General features: G+C 49.8%; 8 protein-coding genes across 8 annotated transcripts; 3 read left to right on the forward strand and 5 right to left on the reverse strand.

Moving 5' to 3' along the window:
• Positions 1 to 324: 324 nt before the first annotated feature.
• On the reverse strand, positions 325 to 3,333 carry ASPWEDRAFT_47362 (uncharacterized protein; the record flags this gene model as incomplete). The annotated part of the gene is made up of 1 exon (XM_040836952.1): positions 325 to 3,333. One exon carries the CDS (start codon positions 3,331 to 3,333, stop codon positions 325 to 327), a length of 3,009 nt encoding a protein of 1,002 aa, XP_040694239.1.
• Positions 3,334 to 4,166: 833 nt separating this feature from the next.
• Positions 4,167 to 6,743, reverse strand: ASPWEDRAFT_166629 (uncharacterized protein; the record flags this gene model as incomplete). Its single annotated transcript, XM_040830027.1, has 1 exon — positions 4,167 to 6,743. One exon carries the CDS (start codon positions 6,741 to 6,743, stop codon positions 4,167 to 4,169), a length of 2,577 nt encoding a protein of 858 aa, XP_040694240.1.
• Positions 6,744 to 7,016: 273 nt separating this feature from the next.
• ASPWEDRAFT_220136 (alcohol dehydrogenase family protein) lies at positions 7,017 to 8,636 on the reverse strand. Its single transcript, XM_040832301.1, has 4 exons — positions 8,459 to 8,636; positions 8,332 to 8,412; positions 7,979 to 8,285; positions 7,017 to 7,922 (listed from the first exon to the last, which is right to left on the reverse strand). The coding sequence occupies exons 1-4, from the start codon at positions 8,504 to 8,506 to the stop codon at positions 7,291 to 7,293; spliced, it is 1,068 nt and encodes a 355-aa protein (XP_040694241.1). The 5' UTR covers positions 8,507 to 8,636; the 3' UTR covers positions 7,017 to 7,290.
• A 215-nt stretch (positions 8,637 to 8,851) lies between these two features.
• On the reverse strand, positions 8,852 to 10,454 carry ASPWEDRAFT_47365 (NAD-dependent succinate-semialdehyde dehydrogenase; the record flags this gene model as incomplete). The annotated part of the gene is made up of 3 exons (XM_040836953.1): positions 8,852 to 8,946; positions 9,005 to 9,337; positions 9,395 to 10,454. 3 exons carry the CDS (start codon positions 10,452 to 10,454, stop codon positions 8,852 to 8,854), a joined length of 1,488 nt encoding a protein of 495 aa, XP_040694242.1.
• A 321-nt stretch (positions 10,455 to 10,775) lies between these two features.
• Positions 10,776 to 11,751, forward strand: ASPWEDRAFT_33991 (ribosomal eL24 family protein). Its single transcript, XM_040833906.1, has 4 exons — positions 10,776 to 10,849; positions 10,911 to 10,943; positions 10,994 to 11,064; positions 11,131 to 11,751. Exons 2-4 carry the CDS (start codon positions 10,939 to 10,941, stop codon positions 11,622 to 11,624), a joined length of 570 nt encoding a protein of 189 aa, XP_040694243.1. The 5' UTR covers positions 10,776 to 10,849; positions 10,911 to 10,938; the 3' UTR covers positions 11,625 to 11,751.
• A 721-nt stretch (positions 11,752 to 12,472) lies between these two features.
• psf3 (DNA replication protein PSF3) lies at positions 12,473 to 13,789 on the forward strand. The gene is made up of 6 exons (XM_040832303.1): positions 12,473 to 12,805; positions 12,869 to 12,937; positions 12,990 to 13,048; positions 13,115 to 13,304; positions 13,352 to 13,460; positions 13,507 to 13,789. Exons 1-6 carry the CDS (start codon positions 12,764 to 12,766, stop codon positions 13,572 to 13,574), a joined length of 537 nt encoding a protein of 178 aa, XP_040694244.1. The 5' UTR covers positions 12,473 to 12,763; the 3' UTR covers positions 13,575 to 13,789.
• A 1,372-nt stretch (positions 13,790 to 15,161) lies between these two features.
• ASPWEDRAFT_220437 (uncharacterized protein) lies at positions 15,162 to 18,883 on the forward strand. The gene is made up of 5 exons (XM_040832305.1): positions 15,162 to 15,517; positions 15,619 to 15,693; positions 15,756 to 15,818; positions 15,891 to 16,195; positions 16,258 to 18,883. Exons 1-5 carry the CDS (start codon positions 15,385 to 15,387, stop codon positions 18,619 to 18,621), a joined length of 2,940 nt encoding a protein of 979 aa, XP_040694245.1. The 5' UTR covers positions 15,162 to 15,384; the 3' UTR covers positions 18,622 to 18,883.
• Positions 18,884 to 19,650: 767 nt separating this feature from the next.
• Positions 19,651 to 21,102, reverse strand: ASPWEDRAFT_166635 (uncharacterized protein; the record flags this gene model as incomplete). The annotated part of the gene is made up of 1 exon (XM_040830028.1): positions 19,651 to 21,102. The coding sequence occupies one exon, from the start codon at positions 21,100 to 21,102 to the stop codon at positions 19,651 to 19,653; it is 1,452 nt and encodes a 483-aa protein (XP_040694246.1).
• Positions 21,103 to 21,187: the final 85 nt, after the last annotated feature.

The raw sequence follows: 21,187 nt of genomic DNA on the forward strand, positions 1-21,187 counted from the left end.
AAAAATCGCTCATAGTAAGAATCCAACAAAAAAAAAAAAAAAAAAGAATGTGTCACAGGAAACCATCATGGGACAAAAATGGTCAAAGAGTCTCATAATATCGTAAACTTTATATGTTGCAAATGCATGGTAGTAATAATAGAGAGTGGTGCAGTCAACATGGGATGGGAATTAAGGAACAGATGAAGGTTGGGCATGCATGCAGGGTAGTTGGAAATATGTAGACGTCCACCAGAAGAGAAAAATAGAAAATAAATAGCGCAGTGATTAGATGGCATATATTTATATATCATGGACCTCCCCGATCGTGACTTTCGATCGAATCTAAATCGGTGAGGTAGTTGCACCCGTCCCCATATAATCAGCAGGAATCGATTGCACTGTCGGACTCGCATCAGACAGTGCAGTGAAGCTCGCTCGGTTTGAAGATGAGTGTGGATGAGGTGGTGGACTGCCACTGCTGCTGCGCAGACTTCCATTGCTGCCACCCCATGCACCGCGCCGGAGCTTCATCAACGCGCTCAGAGACATTTCATCATCGAGAGTCCCCATGTCCACCAGTTGTGCCAGTCCTGGACTGGATAAGGGCTGGTTGGAAGGGGCCCCGTGCGTGGTCAACGAGATAACTGAGTTGCGCGTGCTCCATTCACTCCGCTCAGTGATCGGAGTAAGGCTAGGCTCTCGGAACTTTCCGCGGCTGCTGCTGAAGCTCCGGGTGATCCCTTCGACACCTCGCGGGCCGAAGTACCCGCCGTTGGTAAGTTCTGAGCCGCAGGTGCCAAGTGTCTGCGCATAGAACCCAAATTCTTCGCCGTAGAAGCCTTCATCATCGTTCTCCAGGGCTTCCGCATTCGCAGCGGCAATGATGGGGTCGTCATAAAGGTCAGCATAATCGTCATCGTAGTTGAAATCCTCGTAAGTCTCCTCAAGGGCCAACGCGTCCATAGGCTGGCTCAGACGGCTGTCGTCTGATACGAGCCCTGAATGTGAGTCTGCAGTCTGGGCTGTCTGTGAAGCACTCTCCTGACCCATGGACCGTTCGCTCGCGCTTGGGTTTCGTTCAACTGTTCCCTTGGTGGCCGCTTGGGTGGCTGCTTTGGTTAAAGCGTTGTGCAGGGCCTCGAGGTTGTGCTCTGAAAGAATACCGCCTTCGGATTGGGCCGGTCCTAGAGGAGCTCTTGTGTATTCGCTGGCCATACTGGGGACGTGTTTAAGGCCTTGGGGTTTATTCAAATAAGTGGAACATTCAGCCTTCTCGGATGATGTATCGCTGAGCTCAGACTCTTCTTCAATAGCTTCAATAGGAGCTATTGGCTCAGCTGGCTTCTTTCGTTCATACAGATGGCTGTTTGGATCGTCGAAAATTGACTCGTCAAAAGTTTCGCCCCCAGCTTCAGCGGTCAAGTCACCAAATTCTCCATCATCAAAGTATAAATCATCGTCATCGACAGCTGTCTGCGGCACGCCAGGGTTCATAACCCCGGACGGTTGGGGCATTGCTGTAGAAAACTCCGTGTTGTTCATCTGCTGCGATTGGGGTTGGACATCATTGGTAGCTTTATCTTCATATGATGGATGTGACTCTTGCAATGAAGGGTTCTGGTTCACTCCCAAACCAAGAGACTGGCCTTGTGGGACCGGCTCTGCTGCCAAATTTGGAGGAACTGGGGAGACTGGACTCGGAATGATGGGAGACAGTCCAGGAGCCAGCCAAGATTTGTTGATCAGGTTTCCAGGGCCAGAGAAGCCGCTGAATTCATCTTCATCGGCGTCGACATTGACGCCAGGAATCTCTTCTTCAAGACCGTCAATGTCATCCAAGATATCATTATCAAAATCATCATCCGCATCGCTAAATTCTCCGTTTTCAAGTTGTTTAGCTCTTCGGGCTGCTTCCTTCTCCTTGTGCTTCTCTTCGAGTAGCTTTTCTTGAACCGAGGACTCGACGCAGTTCATGTCGAAACTGAACCGAGAGGCGTTACTCTTGAGATGCCTTGGTAAGCCAGATCGTTGCTGGGACACATTTTCCATTGCATCCTGCTCTGGCTGGTTGGCTGGTGATTTGTTCCCCGATGGTTCAGGCACAGGTTCAGGGTCAAGAACAGCTTGCTCATCCGACTTCTCATCTTGGTCCGGAAGTTTCGACGGTAGCTTTCTGGCAAACACAGGAAGAGAATTTTCATTATCGGTGTTCGATGAATTCATCAACAACGGCGACTGTAGATAAGCTTTGTTCTCAACTTGTAGCACCTTTTGATCATCCTCAAAGTGTTCCTTGAAGACAGGCGAGTACTGGCCATGTTTCTTTTTCTGCTCATTTACTGGACTCTGGAGATCATTTCCATGCGCCTGCGATCCACTTGTTCGAGGCGATGACTCATGCGCGTTATTCTGGCTAGCTGCGTCCTGCAGGATAACAGGTGTCGCCGATAGGTTCCGGCGGGGACGAGGCGCGGAGAAGTCATGAACAATGTTCCCACGGATTCTAGGATCGTAGTCATCGGGGATAGCAGGCACCAGGTTACGAGCGCCTATCTTCATGTCCTCCGTTCGTGATCCGGCTATCTGGGAGGATCTCCTCCTGGCCAAGAGCGACATGGGATTCAATAGGTGAAGCATCGCTTTTCCAGATTTATGGTGTCCAGGCTCCGCTGAAACATCACGGTCCGCAGACCGTCGAGCACCAGTGCCATCAACCTTATATTCCTTCTGTGGCGCGGGTGACTTATCCGCTGGCGAATCATCGGGGGACGTCTTGAATCGAAAGTGACCTGACGAAGTCACCCCTGAACTAGACGATCGTTTATTGCTTTCGGCGGATTGCGAATGAGACTTCGACGGCCCTTTACCAAATGACAGTCGGAAGGGCGAGTTCGGCTTGGACGATTCCCCGTCGGCGCCATCCGGTCGCGGGGTTGTAAAGGACCATTGTGAATTATTTGATTGAGAGGTTAGGGTTGGATCACGTTCTCGCTCTTCAGGGCTAGAATGAGGACGGGGTTGTTTCTCGGAGGACGAAGATGGTACGGCGAGGGTCGTGGACGAAGACGATGGCGCATTCGAGGTCGATACGACAACGTTCAACTTCAGCGCATCCAGATCGGGCGAGTTCTCGTTCGGGATTTGAGGATTATTAGCCCCATCAGGCTGCGCGGGCGATCCGTCGCTAGTTGAAGTCCTGATTTCCGGGGTATTCTGGATGGTAGGGAGCTGGGGAGGATGGTCGGCCACACCTCCTTTCGAAGTGGGCTGCTGCACGGAGGAAGAAACGGGAGAGGCACTGGAGCGGCGATGGTCTCGACGCCAGTACGAAAAAACGGTAGATGGTGCCATGGTGATAATTGCACCTGAACAAGCCCCTCAAGTGACTCAGTGGGAGCCGTCAGGGCATCCAAGAAATTTAAGCGCTCCCCATGATATTTTGAATTGGTGGTTTGTTCACTTGGACTTTTCCTGCTGCTGCATACAAGATCAACTAGCCGTGGGGCTTGTCTCACAAGGCCAAGGCGGTGCAGCTATGACCAGGGGAGCGGAAGAAAGGATCACCGAATGATGGACAAGATTGATAGGTGCTGAAATAAAAATAGGAATGGTAATAACGACAACCGTCGAGATGGATGAAAGGCAGATCCTCGAGAAGGCTGAGAAGAGAGCAGAGAGCATTCCTCCTAGTCGAAGCGAGTTCCGGAAGCGGGAGACCCAAACCGCGACGGAACCGTCCTCGTTCCAGGTCCAGCGAATGCCCGCACACTCGGGGGTTTTGTGGTGATTTTATTTCTGCATCTGCTGAGGGAAACGGATGCTGAAGATCTCTGCAATTGAGCGACATATTTTGAAGTTGGGTTCTGATGATTTGGTTGGTGCAGCTGATCAAAGTTGGTGTCATCATTGCTCCGGACTCAGTTTTGTGTATACAAACAAAGAATCAAAACATGGTTGACGTTCAGTCCTAATTTTTATTTTATTTTTTATGCCAAAAAGGGGTAAAAATGTACAGTACAAGGAGTCGCTAATTTACAGTAATCACTTCAGGAGAATATTGATGCTATCTAATAAAAATACAGTACGCTCAAACGCATGCAATGCAAGGATATATGATAACACCGAAAGAAAAAGGAGCAAAAAAGAATAAAAATAGAGAAGCATCAAAACCAAAAAGAAAAAGTCTACCTGATGCTCTGTCTCCAACGATCAATAACTTCTCGCTGTCCGGGCTCGACGGGTGGTTTTGTTAACTTCGAGTGAAGGCTGTTGGGCATCGCATAGCTCAAATGATTCATCCCCAGCTTAGCATCACTGTAGAGTGTGTTCGTGGTCGGATACACCATTCCTTGACCATATGGGTTCTGCATCCCGTATTCTGGATACTGGGGATATCCTACTGGCGCTGCGTGGCCGAGATTCGAAGGATACTGGTACATTGACATCCGACTCTCTGCTGAGCCGCCGTGGGGTAGTGTCCCATACTGCGACGACTGTCGTCCAAGTGTGGAAGGGCGCATTTGAGACATATCGGCAATGCTCCTTCGAGCAGAGGGGACTCTCGAGTGTGTACTGCGTTGCGTCTTCTTCGTTTCCCGTTGCAGGCGGGCTCGCAATGCTCCTAGACTTTCTTCTTCCTCATGTGGTGCCTCTTCCTTCTTCTCCTCATCCGCGTGCATGTTGCGGAATTCCGCCAAAACCTCACGGGTAAAGTCAGATTCCGCGACGCTACTCTCGCCTTGAGTCCTCAGGCGCTTGAGCCGCTGGCCGAGGGTCTCTCCTTCATCCTCACTGTCAGCTTCAGTTGGTGCAAGAACCCCCTGTGAGTGCATGGTGCCTGATCTCTGGAATACAGGTGGTTGGACGGGAGGTGCCTCACCCCGGAGCCTTGCGCGGCGGCTGCTTAGGGGCTCACTGTCTTCAAGCTGCTTCTTCTCCATGAGACCCAGTGGCCGGGTGTCCGCCGCTAGGTTGACTTTTTCGGGGAAGAGCATGGCAAGGGGAACGTCATCATCTTCCTCATCGTCATGCCTGTGACCATCGGGACCTTCCCAAGCCAAGGTGACTGGTCTTTGCCTCCTGTGTTCACTCTGTTTCTGAGCAACGGCCTCCAACTCCAGCAAAGTAGAATGCAAGCCAATGGTGTTCGCGGCTGTCCGTCGCCGGTGCTGAAGCTCGTGTTTTCTGAACTCCAATTCTGCCATGAGTGTGTTTGGCGGCCCTGTGTAATTACTCTTTTCCTCTTCTTCTTTCTCTAATGCCAATGCCTCCTCCTCACTCATGTGTGGGTGATCCAGTCCATCTTCGTCATTGGTCCCACTGTGTAAAGCAGCACCCTCGTGCGCCTCTGCAACTTCGGCTTCCGTTTGCTTTGACAAATAATTGGAAGACGCTTTATGTTTAGAGCTCCTATACACCTCAGAACCAGCGTGGCCCGCGAACGGATGGTCTGTGAAGGCAGTGACGGGTGCATGCGCAGATGCATCCAGAATGCTGTCAAGAGTTGCAACAGCAGATGCGTCCTTGATCTCGATATCAAGAGATGTTCTTGGTTGCTCGAAGAAAGCGCTTGCGCGTAGTTGCGGAGGCATATCTGTCGATTGTTTACTGCGTCTCGGGTCACTCGCATCGTCGCGATCAGGGCCTGAGAGCGAATGCTTTGCATTCCCGGAGGCCATGGACTTCAAAATCTGCGTGCGACGTTTCTCCCGTTCTGAAATGGGCTTTTGCGACAGCCGAGGTGGGAGGTTCAACATTCTCGGAACCGGCGCGGGATAGTAAACCATGTTTTCTCCCGCTGGTGGCTGCTCGTGCGACCCAGATGCTGTGTCCACGGGCGATCTGGTCAGAGAAATCTGTCGCACGAGATCCGATGCCTGCTCTTGCGGAATGTAATGAACCCCGTCGAAGTCAGTAAACAGGATCTTGGCCTGTTGGTATGTATCGTTGGACGCAGCGCTTGCGGGTCGTTCAATTTCATCTCCGCCGTCATACTGATAGCCATATGGGACAGAGTCGCCTTGCGCGTGCGCCGCTGGAGGAGGAGGGAGTATATGTGCGGCGGAGGATGGATATGCAGCGTGCCCGTACTCATCGTGTTCCTGTCCATGCTCGGAAACCTGCGCCAGGCGAGACGCAGAACCGGATCGCAAACGTGTCGCAGACTGGGGGGTTGACACTGTAGGAGACATTCCGCTGTGATTGCTGGCGGAACTGGTGGAGCGCTTCTTCTGCTCCAGATCCAACTTGCGAATCTCACTTTCAATATCCGTCGTGGTTGAGCTCATGCGTTCCGCACTCCTTTCCAGCCTCTCTACATTTCCAAGATAAGCACCTTGGAGCGACTGCAGATCCGGGATCGGGTGACTAAGAGGAACAGGCTGATCGCTGATCGGGGTTCGTAGGGGAGGTTCAGGGGAGGGAGCTAGTTTCGCGGTTGTGTCGAGCGGAGGAACCCGTCGGAGGCTAGTAGCGTTATCACTGCGCCGGTTGGGATGATCAGCCATGACTTCTTCATAGTCATCTTCCTCCACCATCTCGTAGCTGGCCGAGGTCATCGACCGGATCATCGAACCAAAACCACTCATACTGGAATCTTCTGCGGTCCTGGCGGTTTCGAGAAAGCTGCCTCCTCCCATGTGATCCACGTCCAGCGGCAGTTGCTGGAAGCCATGCTTGGGCGAAGGACTGCGGGAGCCGTCAGAATCCGTCGCATTCGAGGCGACCTCGAGATCAGCCTGAGAAATGGCGTTGTAAGCCATTATCTCAGCGTATGGAGGTGAACAAAAAGTTGCAATCGAGAATCATCAGAGAAAGTCGTCGAAGGAAAGTTTTTTTTGAGTGTAGTCCAGATCATCTGAGACAGTCCTCATGCTCGCTGACCAGGGGGTGAAGAAAGGCATATATGATATGGACGAACCCCGGCGGCAGGGATGCAATCAAGGAAAACGATTGTGGAGAAAAAACGAACAGGTGCGAAATAACACAGAAAACCAGGTTTCGTCGACTGTCAGAGGGCCAGAAGAGAACAATACCTGGTAACAGCCAGTATTTGCTGGGCTGCATGCGGAGCTAATTTTGGAATGAGGGGGGAAATAACGGAGCGATCCGCCACTCCGTTTGCAGATTACGCCGTATTACCCCTGTTTATTACCGAACGCTGTATTGGAACAGTATGTAAGGTACGCTCTGCATGTACATATTGGATGCTTCACATTGACCAGTTCCATATAAAAAGAAATAAAAAGGAGAAGGCAGTATGGAGTGGGGATGGTAAAGAAAAAAAAAGGAGGCCCAGCTGAATCATGCCTATCCCTTTATTTTGAAAACAATCTTATGCGCTTTTCTGGCCTCGAAATCTCGGTATGCCTGCGCTGCATCTTCCAACGACATGGTCTTGTCGCACAGAAAGCCAACCTTCCCCTGTAGTTGGTGCAGCATTTCCAGACTTTCTTCAAAGATGGACCGCACTGGGCATCGCCCAAAGGCTATCGTGACGTTCTTTCCGTAGCATAGCTGTCCATTGAGAGGAAGCTGTTCAGTGTGTACTCCAACCGAGCTGATCTGTCCCCAGGGTCGCACCATGTCAAACGCCATCATGAAAGCATCTGCATGTCCCACAATCTCCAAGACCACATCGGCTCCCCTTCCTTCTGTTGCTGCTTTGATCTTCTCCACCGGGATATCGTTCAGGTTCAATGGAATAGCACCGATTTTCTCGGCTTCCGCAAGACGATCTGGTACGGAGTCAATGGCATAGACTGTCTTGACCATTGTCAGTGCACAGGCAATAGCACATATCCCAACTGGTCCACATCCAATCACTACAGCTGTGTATTCCTCTCGATCACGGGGTGTGATGTTCTTCAGGAACCGAGACGCAGCGAAGTAGCCCGTGGGGAAGATATCCGCCATCAAGACCAGCAATTCTTCGGGAATACCTGCACAGATTATCAGCGATGCTCTTAGATAAATAGGAACTCAATTTCTCACTCACCCTCAGGAGTCCTCACACAGGTTGAATCTGCCAAAGGAACCCGTACATACTCCGCCTGGCCTCCACTGATCGTGTTCGCGGGAGCTGAATTTCCAAACAGCTCGCCCTTGGAGCATCGACTTGCCTGGCCTCGCACGCAGTAATAGCACTCTTGACAGGCTGTATAAAAAGGCACTACCACTTGCTCGCCAATTCCAAATCCCTTGACATTATTTCCTTTCTCCACGATCGTCCCGACGAATTCATGGCCGCAGATGAAACCAGGCGGGCACTTGAGATGTCCGCGGTAGAAATGTAAATCAGAGCCCTAAACAGTCAGCCTTCTCTACACAACCTTGTGAAGGAACACATACGCAGAGAGCCGTAGACGAGACCTTCAACACGACATCAGTCGGCTTCTGGATCTTGGGGTATGGTCGATCTTCAACGGCAACCTGAGAGTATAAGTAGCTGAATATATATATCAGACTATACGCATACCTCGTAAGGACCTTTGAAAACAACCGCACGCATAGATTCTGGAGCCATGATGACTTGAATGCTCAGCCAGACGATGAAAACTGAACGTGCTTGGAGATATGAGACCCTCGCTCAAACATACCCCGCCTTGTATTCCCTGCGCTGTTGGGCCTCGGCATAACCCCTCAATAAGTCCACGCTGTAGCATTCGGAAATGGGATCCATGCATGATTCGTATCGAATTTATAGCCTATATGAGCTGGGCACCTTATTTATGGCCTGTGGTGTCACGGAGCATGTTTGTACGTACTAAACGAGTACTTGATCGACTCTTAGCACGACTAAGTCCCAGCAACGAGAAATATTCAGTGGAAAGAACCGTATAAACTATAATTTACGCCTTAACATATATATCTACTCTGCCACATTGATCAAAATGCTCTTTGTGATAAGGTACTCTTCGATTCCCTGTCGTCCACCCTCGCGTCCATAACCAGATTCCTTGACTCCTAGAAGCCCATCAGTCTCATATATGGTATCAAACAGCCGCAAAAAGATAAAACTCACCTCCAAATGGACTTTCGCAAGCACTCAATAGTCCAAGGTTCACACCAACCATGCCAACTTCAAGACTCTCTGCTACTCTCCACATGCGGGATACATTTTCCGTCATGATAAAACTTCCGAGACCAACGTCACAGTTGTTGGCCTTTTCCAATACCTCTTCCTCGGTTTTGAAGCGGTAAAGAGCAACGACGGGGGCGAATGTTTCCTCGCGTGTGGTCAATGATTCAGTGGACATGTTGCTCAAGATGGTGGGTTGGAAAAAGTATCCTGGCAGATTGCCTGGTTGGAATGACGAGCCTCCCAGTAACAGAGAAGCTCCGCGGGATTGAGCATCTAGTCACCTCTAGTTTAGCATGGTTGTAAAAAAGACATGGGATAGTAAGTAGTTACCATTTACATGGTCCAAGGCTTTCTGAACCGCGCGATCGTGGGTGAGAGGACCAACGAACACGCCGTCCTCAATCCCAGATCCAACTTTCAGCGTTTTGACACGTTCGACCAGTGCTTCAGTAAATCTGTCATATATTTCATCCTGGACGAAAATCCTGTTGGCTGTCACACAAGTCTGGCCCGAATTCCGAAATTTGGCCATGATGCAAGCCTCCACTGCAGTCTCAACCTTGGCATCGTCGAAAACGATAAATGGACTGTTACCACCAAGCTCTAAAGATAGTTTCTTCAGATTGCTGCTGCATTGTTGCACGAGAAGCTTTCCGATCCTCGTGGAGCCAGTAAAGCTCAGTTTCCGTACCAGTTTGGACTGGCACAGCGTCTCTCCCACCTCCGCCACATTATTCAGCGTGGTAATCACATTAACACAGCCAGTTGGAAATCCAGCCGCTTGAGCCAATACCACCTGAGCGAGCGCACTCAAAGGAGTCTCTCCAGCTGGCTTCCACACCGTTGAGCAACCCGCCGCCAGCGCCGCACCGACCTTTCGAGTAATCATTGCGATGGGGAAGTTCCAAGGCGCAAGGCATGCTGCAACACCGATTGGTTCTTTAACAGTCAAAATCCGCTGCTTGGTATTGGCCGTTGGTACTACCTCTCCATGCGTCTGCTCTGCTTGGCCTGCAAACCATTCCAGGAACGAGGCGGCATAAGCCACTTCCCCTCGCGCTTCGGTGAGTGGCTTGCCATTCTCCAGCGTCAGGAGGAGAGCCAGATCATCTATATTTTCCAGACAGAGGTCACTCCAGCGTCGCAGCCAACGAGAACGCTGCCGCGCAGGGATTTTTTTATACGTTTTGAACGATTCGTTGGCAGCTTCAATCGCTTTCTGCGCATCGGCGGCGTTCATTTCCGGTAGCGTCGCGATGGTTTCGAGCGTCGCTGGGTTTTTGACGTCAAATGTGGCACCACTGATAGAGTCGACCCATGATCCTGCAATGAATCCTTTCTGTTGGAAGAGATCTTTTCTCTTGATGGTAGATGGGGTGGAGAAGGCCATGTTGATAGCTAGTTGGTGATTCTTGTGTTGGAGTATCCTTTGAGCAGTGTATTCCACTTCTTACGTGGATCATACGCCCCAGGGATAGCCATTATGAACAGAAAGTACTCTTATATAACCCCTCAATTGGCAAATACCCGAGGATGAGTAGCAAGAAGTCGAAAGTAGGCTGTATGAAGAGGAACTGTTATCCCCGATAAGACTGTCCCCACCTTCTCCAAATCTCCGCCCCGCTCTGAGACCCTGGGGGGATATATCGATGCTATCCAAGTAACCAAAGGAGGAGCTCGTAGCAGAAAATACGATGCCTCCATCCAGCTGAATCTCTGTCAAAGACAATCAGAATATCTCGAATGTTGATCAGTTTACTGTTGTTTTACCCTATGCTGACTAAGGTCGACTGCCCCACTTTTATCCTCAAGTTTTTATCAGTCACCGATAGTTGACGATATGCAGCTGCTTCACTCTTGCAACAAACAGCAAAATGAGGTAGGCTTTCCATGCAGATATTTTCATGTACAATTACTCACGGATCTCAGGGTGGAAGCGTGCCATTTCTGCAGTCGCCCGACTTATCCCTCCAAGGGAATCACCTATGTGAGAAACGATTGTATGCCCAACGAGCCAACTCCCCGATATCTGAAAATCTGAAACTGACATTATATTTCTACACCAGCAAAATCATTCCGATTCTGCCGCTCAAAATGTCACAAGAACTTCAAGATGAAGCGCCAGCCCCGCAAGCTCAAGTGGACCAAGACTCATCGCATGCAAGCCGGCAAGGAAATGCTGGTCGACAGCACCGCACAATTCGCCGCCCGCCGGAACGTCCCTGAGAAATACAACCGCGACCTCATGGGACACACAATCGAAGCGATGGAGCGCATTGGCGAGATCAGAGAGCGCCGTGAGCGTGCCTTCTACAAGAAGCGTCTGGCCGGCAAGGAGGAGCGTGAGCTGGAGGAGGACCGGAAGCTGGTTGCGGAGAATGAGCACCTGCTGCCCCGTCACTTGCGGAGTGGTGAGCAGCACGAGACCGAGGCGGGAGAGTCGGTTGCTCCGCAAACGACCCAAAAGAGCAAGGTGTTTGGAGGCGAGAGACGCAGACTTAAGGCTCGGGTTGATGGCGGAGTGGAAATGGACAATGACAATGACATGGATATGGATTAGCTTATATTCGGATGATGATTTTTGGATTATTTAGCGATAGACAATTATTACATGGCATTTACTCAGTCTACAGCTGATATTGATAGTAAATACTACCTAATACCTAGGTATACTTCTTCATGGCATAAATACAGGTCGTATGAAGATTACACAGGATGTATCTTTCCGTATTACACCGTACTGTCCGGAAAGACCAACGCCCATTCGACACGATCTGATACGTCCGTTGCCAGACGACAGAGCGGGGCCCATGCCAAGTGCCGGTCGAAGCCAACCGCCAATCCCCCGTTCTAGACGCTGTCCGGCGTGCCTGGACCCTCGTGCCCACTTTTTACCGTGCAGTTGTGAGTATCAAACTCTCAATTTTGAGAATTCGAACACGCTGTACCTAGAAAGAATGGCGGTATTTGAATGAACGGGAGGGCGATCCAATTCTATAAATGAACCCTGATCGTCGGAGTATTTCTTGTTTTCTCACCTGGTTGCTGGGATCTGCAAGGGCCAGGTGTTTGTGTTGGCGAAGTTGTTCCAGTTTATCGCCTGTTTGAGACATCATGGCCCTCCATTGTGGATAATAGGTACGTGGTACTACGTACCAATTATTACTGTTGGGCAGTTACGGTTATACAGGTAAAGGATCCTGGTGTTTTTTGCAGTTATCGCTATGGTTTTTTGGGTATTGTGAGTGTTTTATGGGATATGGTACTATTTATCTATTTTAATATGTGGAGTATCAGTCTGTTAAGGGGATAGATAGGCTTGAATAGCCTAGGGAGTGAAATATGTTATGCCACTTCATCCATTGTCATAAGGAATTCGCCACAATTAATTTGATATTTCTTGATACTGTGATTAAAGATTGTGTTTGTTTATCATGGAAGATAGGAAGAATAAAAAGTAGAAACATGTATGGAAGTATGCAGCAGCATAATGATACAGACGGGGAAAAGATGAAGAAAAAAAGAAACGACATGGGCGCGATTCGAATGCAAAGCCAAAATTATCGTGGGTCTCTTTTTTTCCCTTTTCACTCAACGCGCCACCGCTTCCTATGTGGTACGCGACTTGGGCGAACTCCAAAGTCTACAACATCAATCGCCCAAGTTTAGTCATTTTTACTGTGCAATTATAGATTCAGCATGTCTTACTATGATATTGACTCTATCTTAACAGATGCGCAGGTAGGTCTCGCACGGAATGTCCCAAATGCCACTCGTACGAGCCATGCTAACTGGTCTATCTAGAAATTGCCCTGCACGTTTGAGCTCGAGGTGCCGGGGCTTGGCATTCTAGAAGGTAACCCGGGAGAAAATGTAGGCCAACTATGATTGACACGAGCTGTTCACTGTATTAATGTCCAGGTAGATCAAAGCAGGGACTCGGATTGATCTACCATTATGGCTGGGTGAGATGCTTTCTATCGGGTGAGATCAAGACAGATATCTAGCTATGCAAGAGTTGAAAGAATAGCCTGGCTAACCTGGCCATAGAGCTCGTCTGGGGACTTCACGTCTGGTCGCTCTCGATCTACCAGACGCATTATCAGAGCGGGTGATGAACGCGTTGAAGGCTGATCCCCGGACGCTGGATCTGCGTTCGCTGGCACCGCATTTCTACAATCTAAGCGAGCGAATCCTCGAGCTTTTCGAGGAGGAAGAGATGGTGGACATCCTGAGTAATGTATGAACATTTACTTCCATTTCAAGGTCTAGGCTAATCCCTGGTAGACGTTCAAAAAGCGTGCAGCGGAGATTGCTGACCATGCACACAACCCGCGGGGTGCTATGGGTGAGGGTGTCGAGTTTCTGCGTGGACTGGACGAGACCGAACGACAATGTAGGTGATCTTCGGATTGCTCTGAGTTTATATTGACTCTGTTTAGTGTTTCGAGTTGCTCATGATAGCGCCAAGGAGATGCGAATTTGGTCTGGAGAGGCAAAGAAGAAATGAAGGGCATGGTGATATCAGTGTCTACCGGATTGAGCTGTGCTCGTCCATTATACGATAATGAACTGTTGGTCTAGTCTTTATGCGATATGAATATAATCATTCAACCGAGGTACCAAGGTTGTATATACAGTAAACATGGAGGCCTGCGTTCATTAAAATATAAACTGGCCACAGACAACGCAGATAATGGTTACAGTTCCACAGGTCGATTGGTTATTGTGTTCAAGTGGAAGACACAATATTGAATACCGTCAACTTTCAAATGAAAGATGATGAAATTTTAGGAAATAAGAATCTAGACTGGAGCAAAAGTTGGACAGTTCCTGCGGGGAAACTTCCGTTTGGTTGTTTATATAGCAGTTTTAAGTTTGGCCTGACACTCAGTTACTGATGCCATTGTAGATATCCAATTTTTGGACCAGGTATTCTATGGTTGAGTCCATAATGCAATCCTGTATACACCCAATTTTGGCGAGTGAGATAGAATCTATCCAACTACCGAAAGAGGAAAATACTCACAAAGTACCGGATGATAGATCAAGGCGGGGCAAATATGCAATGCACCAATATCAATACCCACGGGCAAAAGGAAGCCGCTGCCAAAATTTCCCTACAGAGCATCTGATGGGCAAATGACATGCGATACATCTCATATGGAGCAGCAGAACCTGTTCCATCCATTTCCACGACCAGAGACGATGACCAAATTGCAAGACTCATCCAAAGTCAATCGGAGATCTGATCCATGGATGGACGCTGATAGGTTGGATTGGGTTGAACATTGGTTCATCGGCGATCTGATTCTTATTTGATGTACCAAATTATGTTCGAGCCACTGGGACTGTGGTGGATGAGCAGTGGGGTTGATGGATCATGATGCTAGTGGTGTAGAGACAGTAGAGTATATAGGATGGTGTGTACAGGAGTAGAATAGAAACAAAGTACTAGTCTAATAGTCTACGATACTCTAATAGATGACATCTCAATTATATCAATTATATTGACTTGAAGATGAACCTAATAGACGTAAATGATGCTATCCATTATTCAACCGGATTGGAGGATCCATGGAAGTCCAGCCCCTGAACTGTGGGAGAGAATGAGACAGTGGGGCTGCTCTTCTGATTGGCCGTTGATCTTGTATGGGATAGATGGAGATGTTGAACACACAGAATGTCAGGAATGGGAAGAGACGAAGAGGAGCCTGTCCGGAGCATCAAGAAGAGAATGTTTGAAGAATTCCAGACCGCATCCATCAAGGCATCAACACATTCTTCCTGCTGGTCGCGTGGCAACAATTGATGTGCAATGTGGATCTCCGTTGCCGTCACTGCTTGGAACTACTCAAACTAGGGAGTCGTAACGATCGACTCGTCACAGTCGCTCCTCACGGCTTTCTTTTTTCCTTTTTCCCCTCACTTCGGATCGCGATCCCTCTCACGACTCCCTGTCAATCCGTTGCCTTGGACTGCCTTCTCGTTTCTGTCTCCTATTCCCCGTTTGGTCCTTGGATCCCTCGCATCTCACAGACCAGCGCGGTGAAGCCTCCACAACAGTTCACCTCACCGTCCGATCGCCAATCTCTGCTCGACAACAGAAACATCCTGATCGATCCTTACTTGACCTATCCAATTCTTATTCCCCGACCTTCAGAGTGGCTTGACTGGTGATCTGCTGCAAGTTTTACAACCGTGTGGATGCTGGGTCGCTCTGCTACTACTGCACCCTCGCTCGTGTCGTGCGGCTTGTCAGCTATGCGCATTCGTTAGTGACATCGATAGCTGGGATTATTATTATTTTTTCTGTGGAGATGGATAAGAAAAGCCACAGGCGTAGCACCCTCGCGGTGCAGCAGGCGACCCCTTCTCAGTCGCGACCTGCATCCTACCACCCTCCCTCTGCACCCCCCAACCACAGCTTGTCTCTCAAGCATCGTAAGAATAGTCAGTTCTAAAACACTTCTCCCTCCCCCTTTTTTCCCCAATCACTGAGGTGACCTTGATCCGTTTAAACTAACAGCCGTATTTCACGATTCTTGCTGCAGACAAAACAGACCCTCCTCTACCTGCATCTCTAGTCCGGGTCAAGGGACAAGTCGCAATGAGTACTCCGCCTTCAGGTACGCACCCGTCGCCTCTTGCCTACGCGATTCCTCTCCCGACTGATATTAACGTGATGCAGAAATGTCGTGGCTGAAGGATCAGTCGCCGATGTCAGGAACACCTGGGACACCTCAGGGATCCCGTATGTACAATGAAATGCAAAGGCTATGGTTTCAAGGATACAAGGATTGCTGACTGCGCGATCTTGATGTAGGAACAACTCCGGAGCCTGGTGCAACATCTCTAGTGAACCCGTCCTCCGCTCTTCTGCAGGATTTGTTAAAGGAACAGCGCGCTACTCGAGGATCTCGGGGAACTGCATCAGATGATTGTGACGAGTACGCCCCTCGTACGCCCGACCGCTGTCATTCCCGCGCCAATTCCCAATCCAAGTCCCTGCAACACTCCCATTCTCGATCGCAAGACGACACATCATCGGAGAAGAAACGCAAAGTCAATAATGCCCTTTCATCTGGGCTCAGACAGCCACGAGAGATGGGGATGAGGGAAATGGATCAAGTGAGTTACACAATGCGACCTTTTAACTGTTGGATGCAGACTGACCTTCGTGCGCCCCCTAGTATGTTTCGAGAATAAATAAACAAAACTTTGATCTGAAACTTGACATATTCCATCGCATGCAGCAGATGGCCACACTCGAGAAAAAGCTGGAGCGAATGGAGGAGCTAGAAGAAGAAATTAACCGATTGCATGGACTGGAGGACGAGCTGCAAGAGCTCCGGGATGCCGAATCGGACAACCAGAGACTGCGGGAATCCAACGAGCAACTTCGACAGGAGCTGGATAAGCGTGACCATGCAGTTACGGAGGCAGTTGAGCTCATTTGCCAGCTTGAGGCGAGAGTGGAGGAACTGGAAACGGGTGGAAGCTCGTCAAGACCCTCTACGGCTTGCCCTGATACAAGCGATGGACCTGCTGTCAACAGCCCGCAACTTCCTGCAACTTTCGATATCCCGGAAAGGAATTCTTCGAAACGAGGTACCATGCTCAGCCAGAGCCGACAAGTCTCTTCGGACTCCGGTTACCTACAAAGGGCACCTTCGTTCCTTCGCGATGAAACCAAGAGCACCGCAGTCTTACGGAGTCTCTACCCGCCCAATGGAAATACTGCACGATCCTCTCACAGTACCATGACCAAGACTGAAAGTCTCCACTCCATGAACGAGATGACCGAAGCAGAGTCCCCTAGACTCAGCGCACTCAGTGAATGTAGTGACTTGGAACCGCATGACAGCTCAGTACAACACAACACATTCGATCAACTTGAAATCCCACTGCGGAACGAAGATCTGGCTTCTGAAATTTCCGGCCTGAGTGAAGAGCAGGCCAGCAAAAATGACCGCATCGACCAGTGGATAGAACCCCAGCCGGATGTCTTCTCTGAGCCCGTATCCAAACGAAGGAACCGCGCCTCCTGGAACGTAATCCGCATGGAAGATTCTAGCCATGAACGTGATTTCTACATGAACGGCTCCCTTGAAAAGACACGCCTCAGACTTGACGGTGTGTTTGGCGAATCCAGGCTCCCCCCTACTCCCGATACGATGAGCACGGCATACGCAGTGGGCAGGAATGGATCTGATGGTAGTATTACTACAGAGAAGGGCCGAGCAGAGGCCATGAAGCGAAGGCTTGCACGGCCTCGGTCAATGGATGAATTGACCACTCGACGGGGCTCTGCGAACAGTTTAGTGACTGATAGCATGCACACCAATCTCAGTGATACTACACGCCTTGGACTCGGCACTAACCAAAGGGATGATACTCCATCTATTTTCCCGTTCAACGGTCTTCCCTTGAATGCCAATGAGCTTCTTGGACAAGGGGCCCCTGACAGGATCGGTTTCGGCTACTACGGAGCTGATACAATGCTCAATGGAGAGGCTATACGAAAGGTCCTTTCCAAAATGGACAAGGATCACTACTCTCCGCCCTATGCTGCCACTGGGGAGGAAGAGCCTGCTGATACTGGTTCTTCATCGCCCCCTTTGACACCCCAGGACTGGATCGAAGCCGGGAAGTCCGCGCCTCGTTCCCGAAAAGAACGATACCGCAGCATCGACAACGATGCCATTCAACGTCGAACTGGTGCCACTCCTACTGGTAGACAAGCTGGCGCCCGGACTCCAAGCCAGTCCTCTTATCTTGCTCGTCGCCATAGTATGGACTCAACCGCCAGGGAATCGGAGGTTCCAAATGTACCAACTCTAGATCTCAGTTCATTGGATTCAATTTCTCCGCCTGCGATTCCGCGACCTCCCCGGCAGGAGCCTGAGCCTGAGCCCGAATCTCGAAGGCGACTAAGTATTCTGCCGTTCTTTGGCCGCTCACTTGGGAACCCCCGTCGCTTGCAGCCCTCCCCAATGCCGGACCCCGCGGATGCAGACGACGGCGCGCCGTCTCCCGTCATCCGCAAGACCAGGCAAATAGTTAACTCGAAACCCTCAGCTCCTGCAAACGGAGATTTGATCACGACCCCGACACATGGGGAGGCAAATTCCGGAGACAACATCCACAAGACCCTTCCCCATTCCTTCACCGAGTCAAACCTGTCGTCTCAAGGGACGGTAGCTCGACCATCGACATCCAACTCCAACCCCAACAACCAGAAGGAGCACAAGAGACGAGGTTCTCTTGGAATATTCGGTTGGATGAAAGGGGCCAGTGGAATCGGCTCCAGCAGCAAGAAACAGGAGCCTAATTCTCCCACACAGCCCACTGCCGGGACGGTCAGGGAGAAGCAACCATCCCGGTTGGCCTACGACAATTCAGGGACTGCGCAGGCGATGAATTCTTCTGTGACTGCAATGAATGCCAATGTCGAGGCCTTCACGTCCAATGCAAAGCAAGTCTCCCGATTCGATGATGACGATCAGGGACGACGACCGAGATATATGGAACGTCGCTCTCGTCGAGCTCAATAAAAAAAAGAAAACGAAAGAAAAAAGCAAAAAAGACAACAAACCAGATTTTCATGACCAGGTCTACGATCTATGATCCATGTCATTACATGAATGTTTCAAAACATACCTGCTACCGCATTCTGACCCACCCTATTCTGTACCTCAATATTTTCCCTTTTTGGTTCATACGATACCCCTATACGTTTTTTTTCTCCTTTTTCAACCCAACAGCAATAATTGCACCGAGGGATTTACTCAAACATGTGGTATGAGGAATTCTTTCATCTATCATTTCACTTCATTCTGGCATTGAAGCCTGAATACTTGTCTTATTCTATCATTTCATCATACATCGCTCACTTCGCGATGCCCACATCCTGGCAGGAACAGGGTACCACTGGTTCTACACCATAACATTTCCTTTTCGTCCTCAAAAAAAAAATATTTTTCTGGTGGCTATCACTATGTATGTTTACGATTTGTGCTATCTGGCTTATGACGATTGCATTTAATGTCTCAATTATGCTGTGATCTTACTCTATTTTATGATTTTAACTATTCTCTTCGTTTTTTGTCTTACTGAGAGAAAAGAAGAAAATCTTCGTTATTTAAATCCAAAAAATCATTTTCAAACTAAAATAACTTCAAGAATTACTATATTATTCAATATCAAATTTAAAACACCACTCATAAGATACCAACCCCGGATATCGAGGTCTAAATTCACGCCGTGTCCCGTCCATTTTCCCAAGCAACGCCCATTATCCATCTATGTTCAGCTTTTTGCGTATCATACAGTATACCAATTTAATCACTTTTGAGAGAGCCGATAGAGCTGTTCTAATAAGACCCAATTTTCTTTTGATACCGGGACATTTTGACACTGAATTCTGCCATTCATGGCGCATTGTGGCGGAGAAAAAGCCGCATTTCAGTACCAGCCCGGATTCAGGTATAGTGAGAGCCGGATGCGGATACCTAATTGCTCAGTACTTGGTTGTGTGTGAGTCTTGTCCAAATCAATAAAATTTGTCTTTCGTTTCCTGGAACTTAGTACCAGCCAGTTCCTTCTTCACCAAGTTTCTTCCCCTTGGGGTTCATAGAAATGATCCGTTGTCCTGGGAGGGTATCGGCCGTAAACGCAGACTCGAAAATGCTGGAAATTGCACGCTTCCCGATTTGTTGGAACGAGTCATATTCACGTTGGCCGTTGCAAGCTGCCCATTGTAGGTTTTTTGGCGAGGTGCCGTCTCCCAAGTCACTCCATCGGGTCACGGTAATTGCGTGCTTGAAATGAATATCTCGTGGGTTGTTTCTGTCCTCGGTGAGTTTAACCTCGACCAGGTATTCGGTTGGACACTCAGGACAGCGTCGCATGGGGCGACATTTTCCACAGAGAGAGGCAATCGAGTTGGGATCGTAGGAGCGCCCTGCGCAGATATCCTTGGCTCGATGTTCCAGTCCCTGTAACCCGGCCGTCGCTCTAGGCTTGGGAATGTGACCCAGCGCGCATTTACAGACATCCATCAGCTCGCCGTCTCGCCAATGAGCACACGCTGAGAAGTACGGCCAGTAATCTTCCCGAGAATAGAGCAACATGCGCTGAGAGCTGGGCGGCAAGTCTGGCGGAGCAAAACACTGACTGACAACCCTCATCAACAATCTCCCCTTTTCGATTAGGTAGCGTGATTGGTGCAGCCAACCGTCCCGGCGCCAGCGACGGGAGAGGAACTCAGGGGGTATTCCATAAAAGGGAGCAAAACGACGTGCGCGCGTGACGAGTTGGACAAAAGTAAATGGCAGTACACGACCGTGAGTGATCCGATGACGAGGTGGCGGAAGTTGTGGGTTGCGGATATTCGGGCAATCGAACAGAGGATTGACCACATCCGCAGGTTGAAGCCGCTCGCTGCCGACTCGTGTGCGACGATGATACTTTGCACACGGGAAGCAAAGGAGGTGATATGGCAGATAGCGATCCTGGTGAACGAGGAAATCAATCCGGTATTCCCGGTTTTCCGGATACCTCAAGGCCAACCATGGCCCCGGACCCAAGCGCAGACGCAGCGTCTTACTGGCAAAGGCCAGGCTGGCTACGTCCGCGGGATTGAGATGCTCGGCCACAAGATCCCAGAGCTCTGAGGATAGACTCGCAACCACAGGCTCCCCTGGCGGTCGATGGTCTATTACCCCATCCAGCGCATTGCTATCGTTTCCCCCATTATCTAGTATACCCAGTGTATGAATGATCGAAGTGTAGTCGCGGTTCTCTCCTAGCTGACTGTCGACCTGCGCATGCATCTGCTTGTACTTTTCCTTATGGGCCTGCAAAGGCGCGAGCGATGGGAGAGGGTCATGGCCGGCATCCGCGAGTGCCGTCTGTCGAAGATCCGGAGTGGATGGATTGGCTTTGCGAAGGACCTGGCGTGACTTTTTTGGTCGTAAAGCGTTAGAAAAGAAGGCTCGAAAGCCAGTTCTCTGACCCGGGCTCTCTGCAGACATGGCCGGATGATGGGGGAGGATAAATTGAGAGGGAGGGATGGAAAGGGGAAAGACACAGGTGGACTTGGATGTTTCATGGATGTGA

Source organism: Aspergillus wentii (assembly GCF_001890725.1).
Source record: "Aspergillus wentii DTO 134E9 unplaced genomic scaffold ASPWEscaffold_1, whole genome shotgun sequence".
Taxonomy (NCBI): domain Eukaryota; kingdom Fungi; phylum Ascomycota; class Eurotiomycetes; order Eurotiales; family Aspergillaceae; genus Aspergillus; species Aspergillus wentii.

Excerpts from the sequence above, each read along its gene's own strand:
- ASPWEDRAFT_33991 (XM_040833906.1), top strand. Across the intron at positions 11,065-11,130 it reads CACCTATGTGAGAAACGATT|CAAAATCATTCCGATTCTGC; the intron begins GTATGCCCAACG and ends TTTCTACACCAG.
- ASPWEDRAFT_220437 (XM_040832305.1), top strand. The coding sequence starts at position 15,385 with ATGGATAAGAAAAGCCACAGGCGTAGCACCCTCGCGGTGCAGCAGGCG. Across the intron at positions 15,694-15,755 it reads AATGAGTACTCCGCCTTCAG|AAATGTCGTGGCTGAAGGAT; the intron begins GTACGCACCCGT and ends AACGTGATGCAG. Across the intron at positions 15,819-15,890 it reads TGGGACACCTCAGGGATCCC|GAACAACTCCGGAGCCTGGT; the intron begins GTATGTACAATG and ends ATCTTGATGTAG.
- psf3 (XM_040832303.1), top strand. The coding sequence starts at position 12,764 with ATGTCTTACTATGATATTGACTCTATCTTAACAGATGCGCAG. Across the intron at positions 12,938-12,989 it reads AAGGTAACCCGGGAGAAAAT|ATCAAAGCAGGGACTCGGAT; the intron begins GTAGGCCAACTA and ends ATGTCCAGGTAG. Across the intron at positions 13,461-13,506 it reads GGACGAGACCGAACGACAAT|TGTTTCGAGTTGCTCATGAT; the intron begins GTAGGTGATCTT and ends GACTCTGTTTAG.
- ASPWEDRAFT_220136 (XM_040832301.1), bottom strand. The coding sequence starts at position 8,506 with ATGGCTCCAGAATCTATGCGTGCGGTTGTTTTCAAAGGTCCTTACGAG. Across the intron at positions 8,286-8,331 it reads TCTCGTCTACGGCTCTCTGC|GGCTCTGATTTACATTTCTA; the intron begins GTATGTGTTCCT and ends CTGACTGTTTAG. Across the intron at positions 7,923-7,978 it reads CTGTGTGAGGACTCCTGAGG|GTATTCCCGAAGAATTGCTG; the intron begins GTGAGTGAGAAA and ends TAATCTGTGCAG.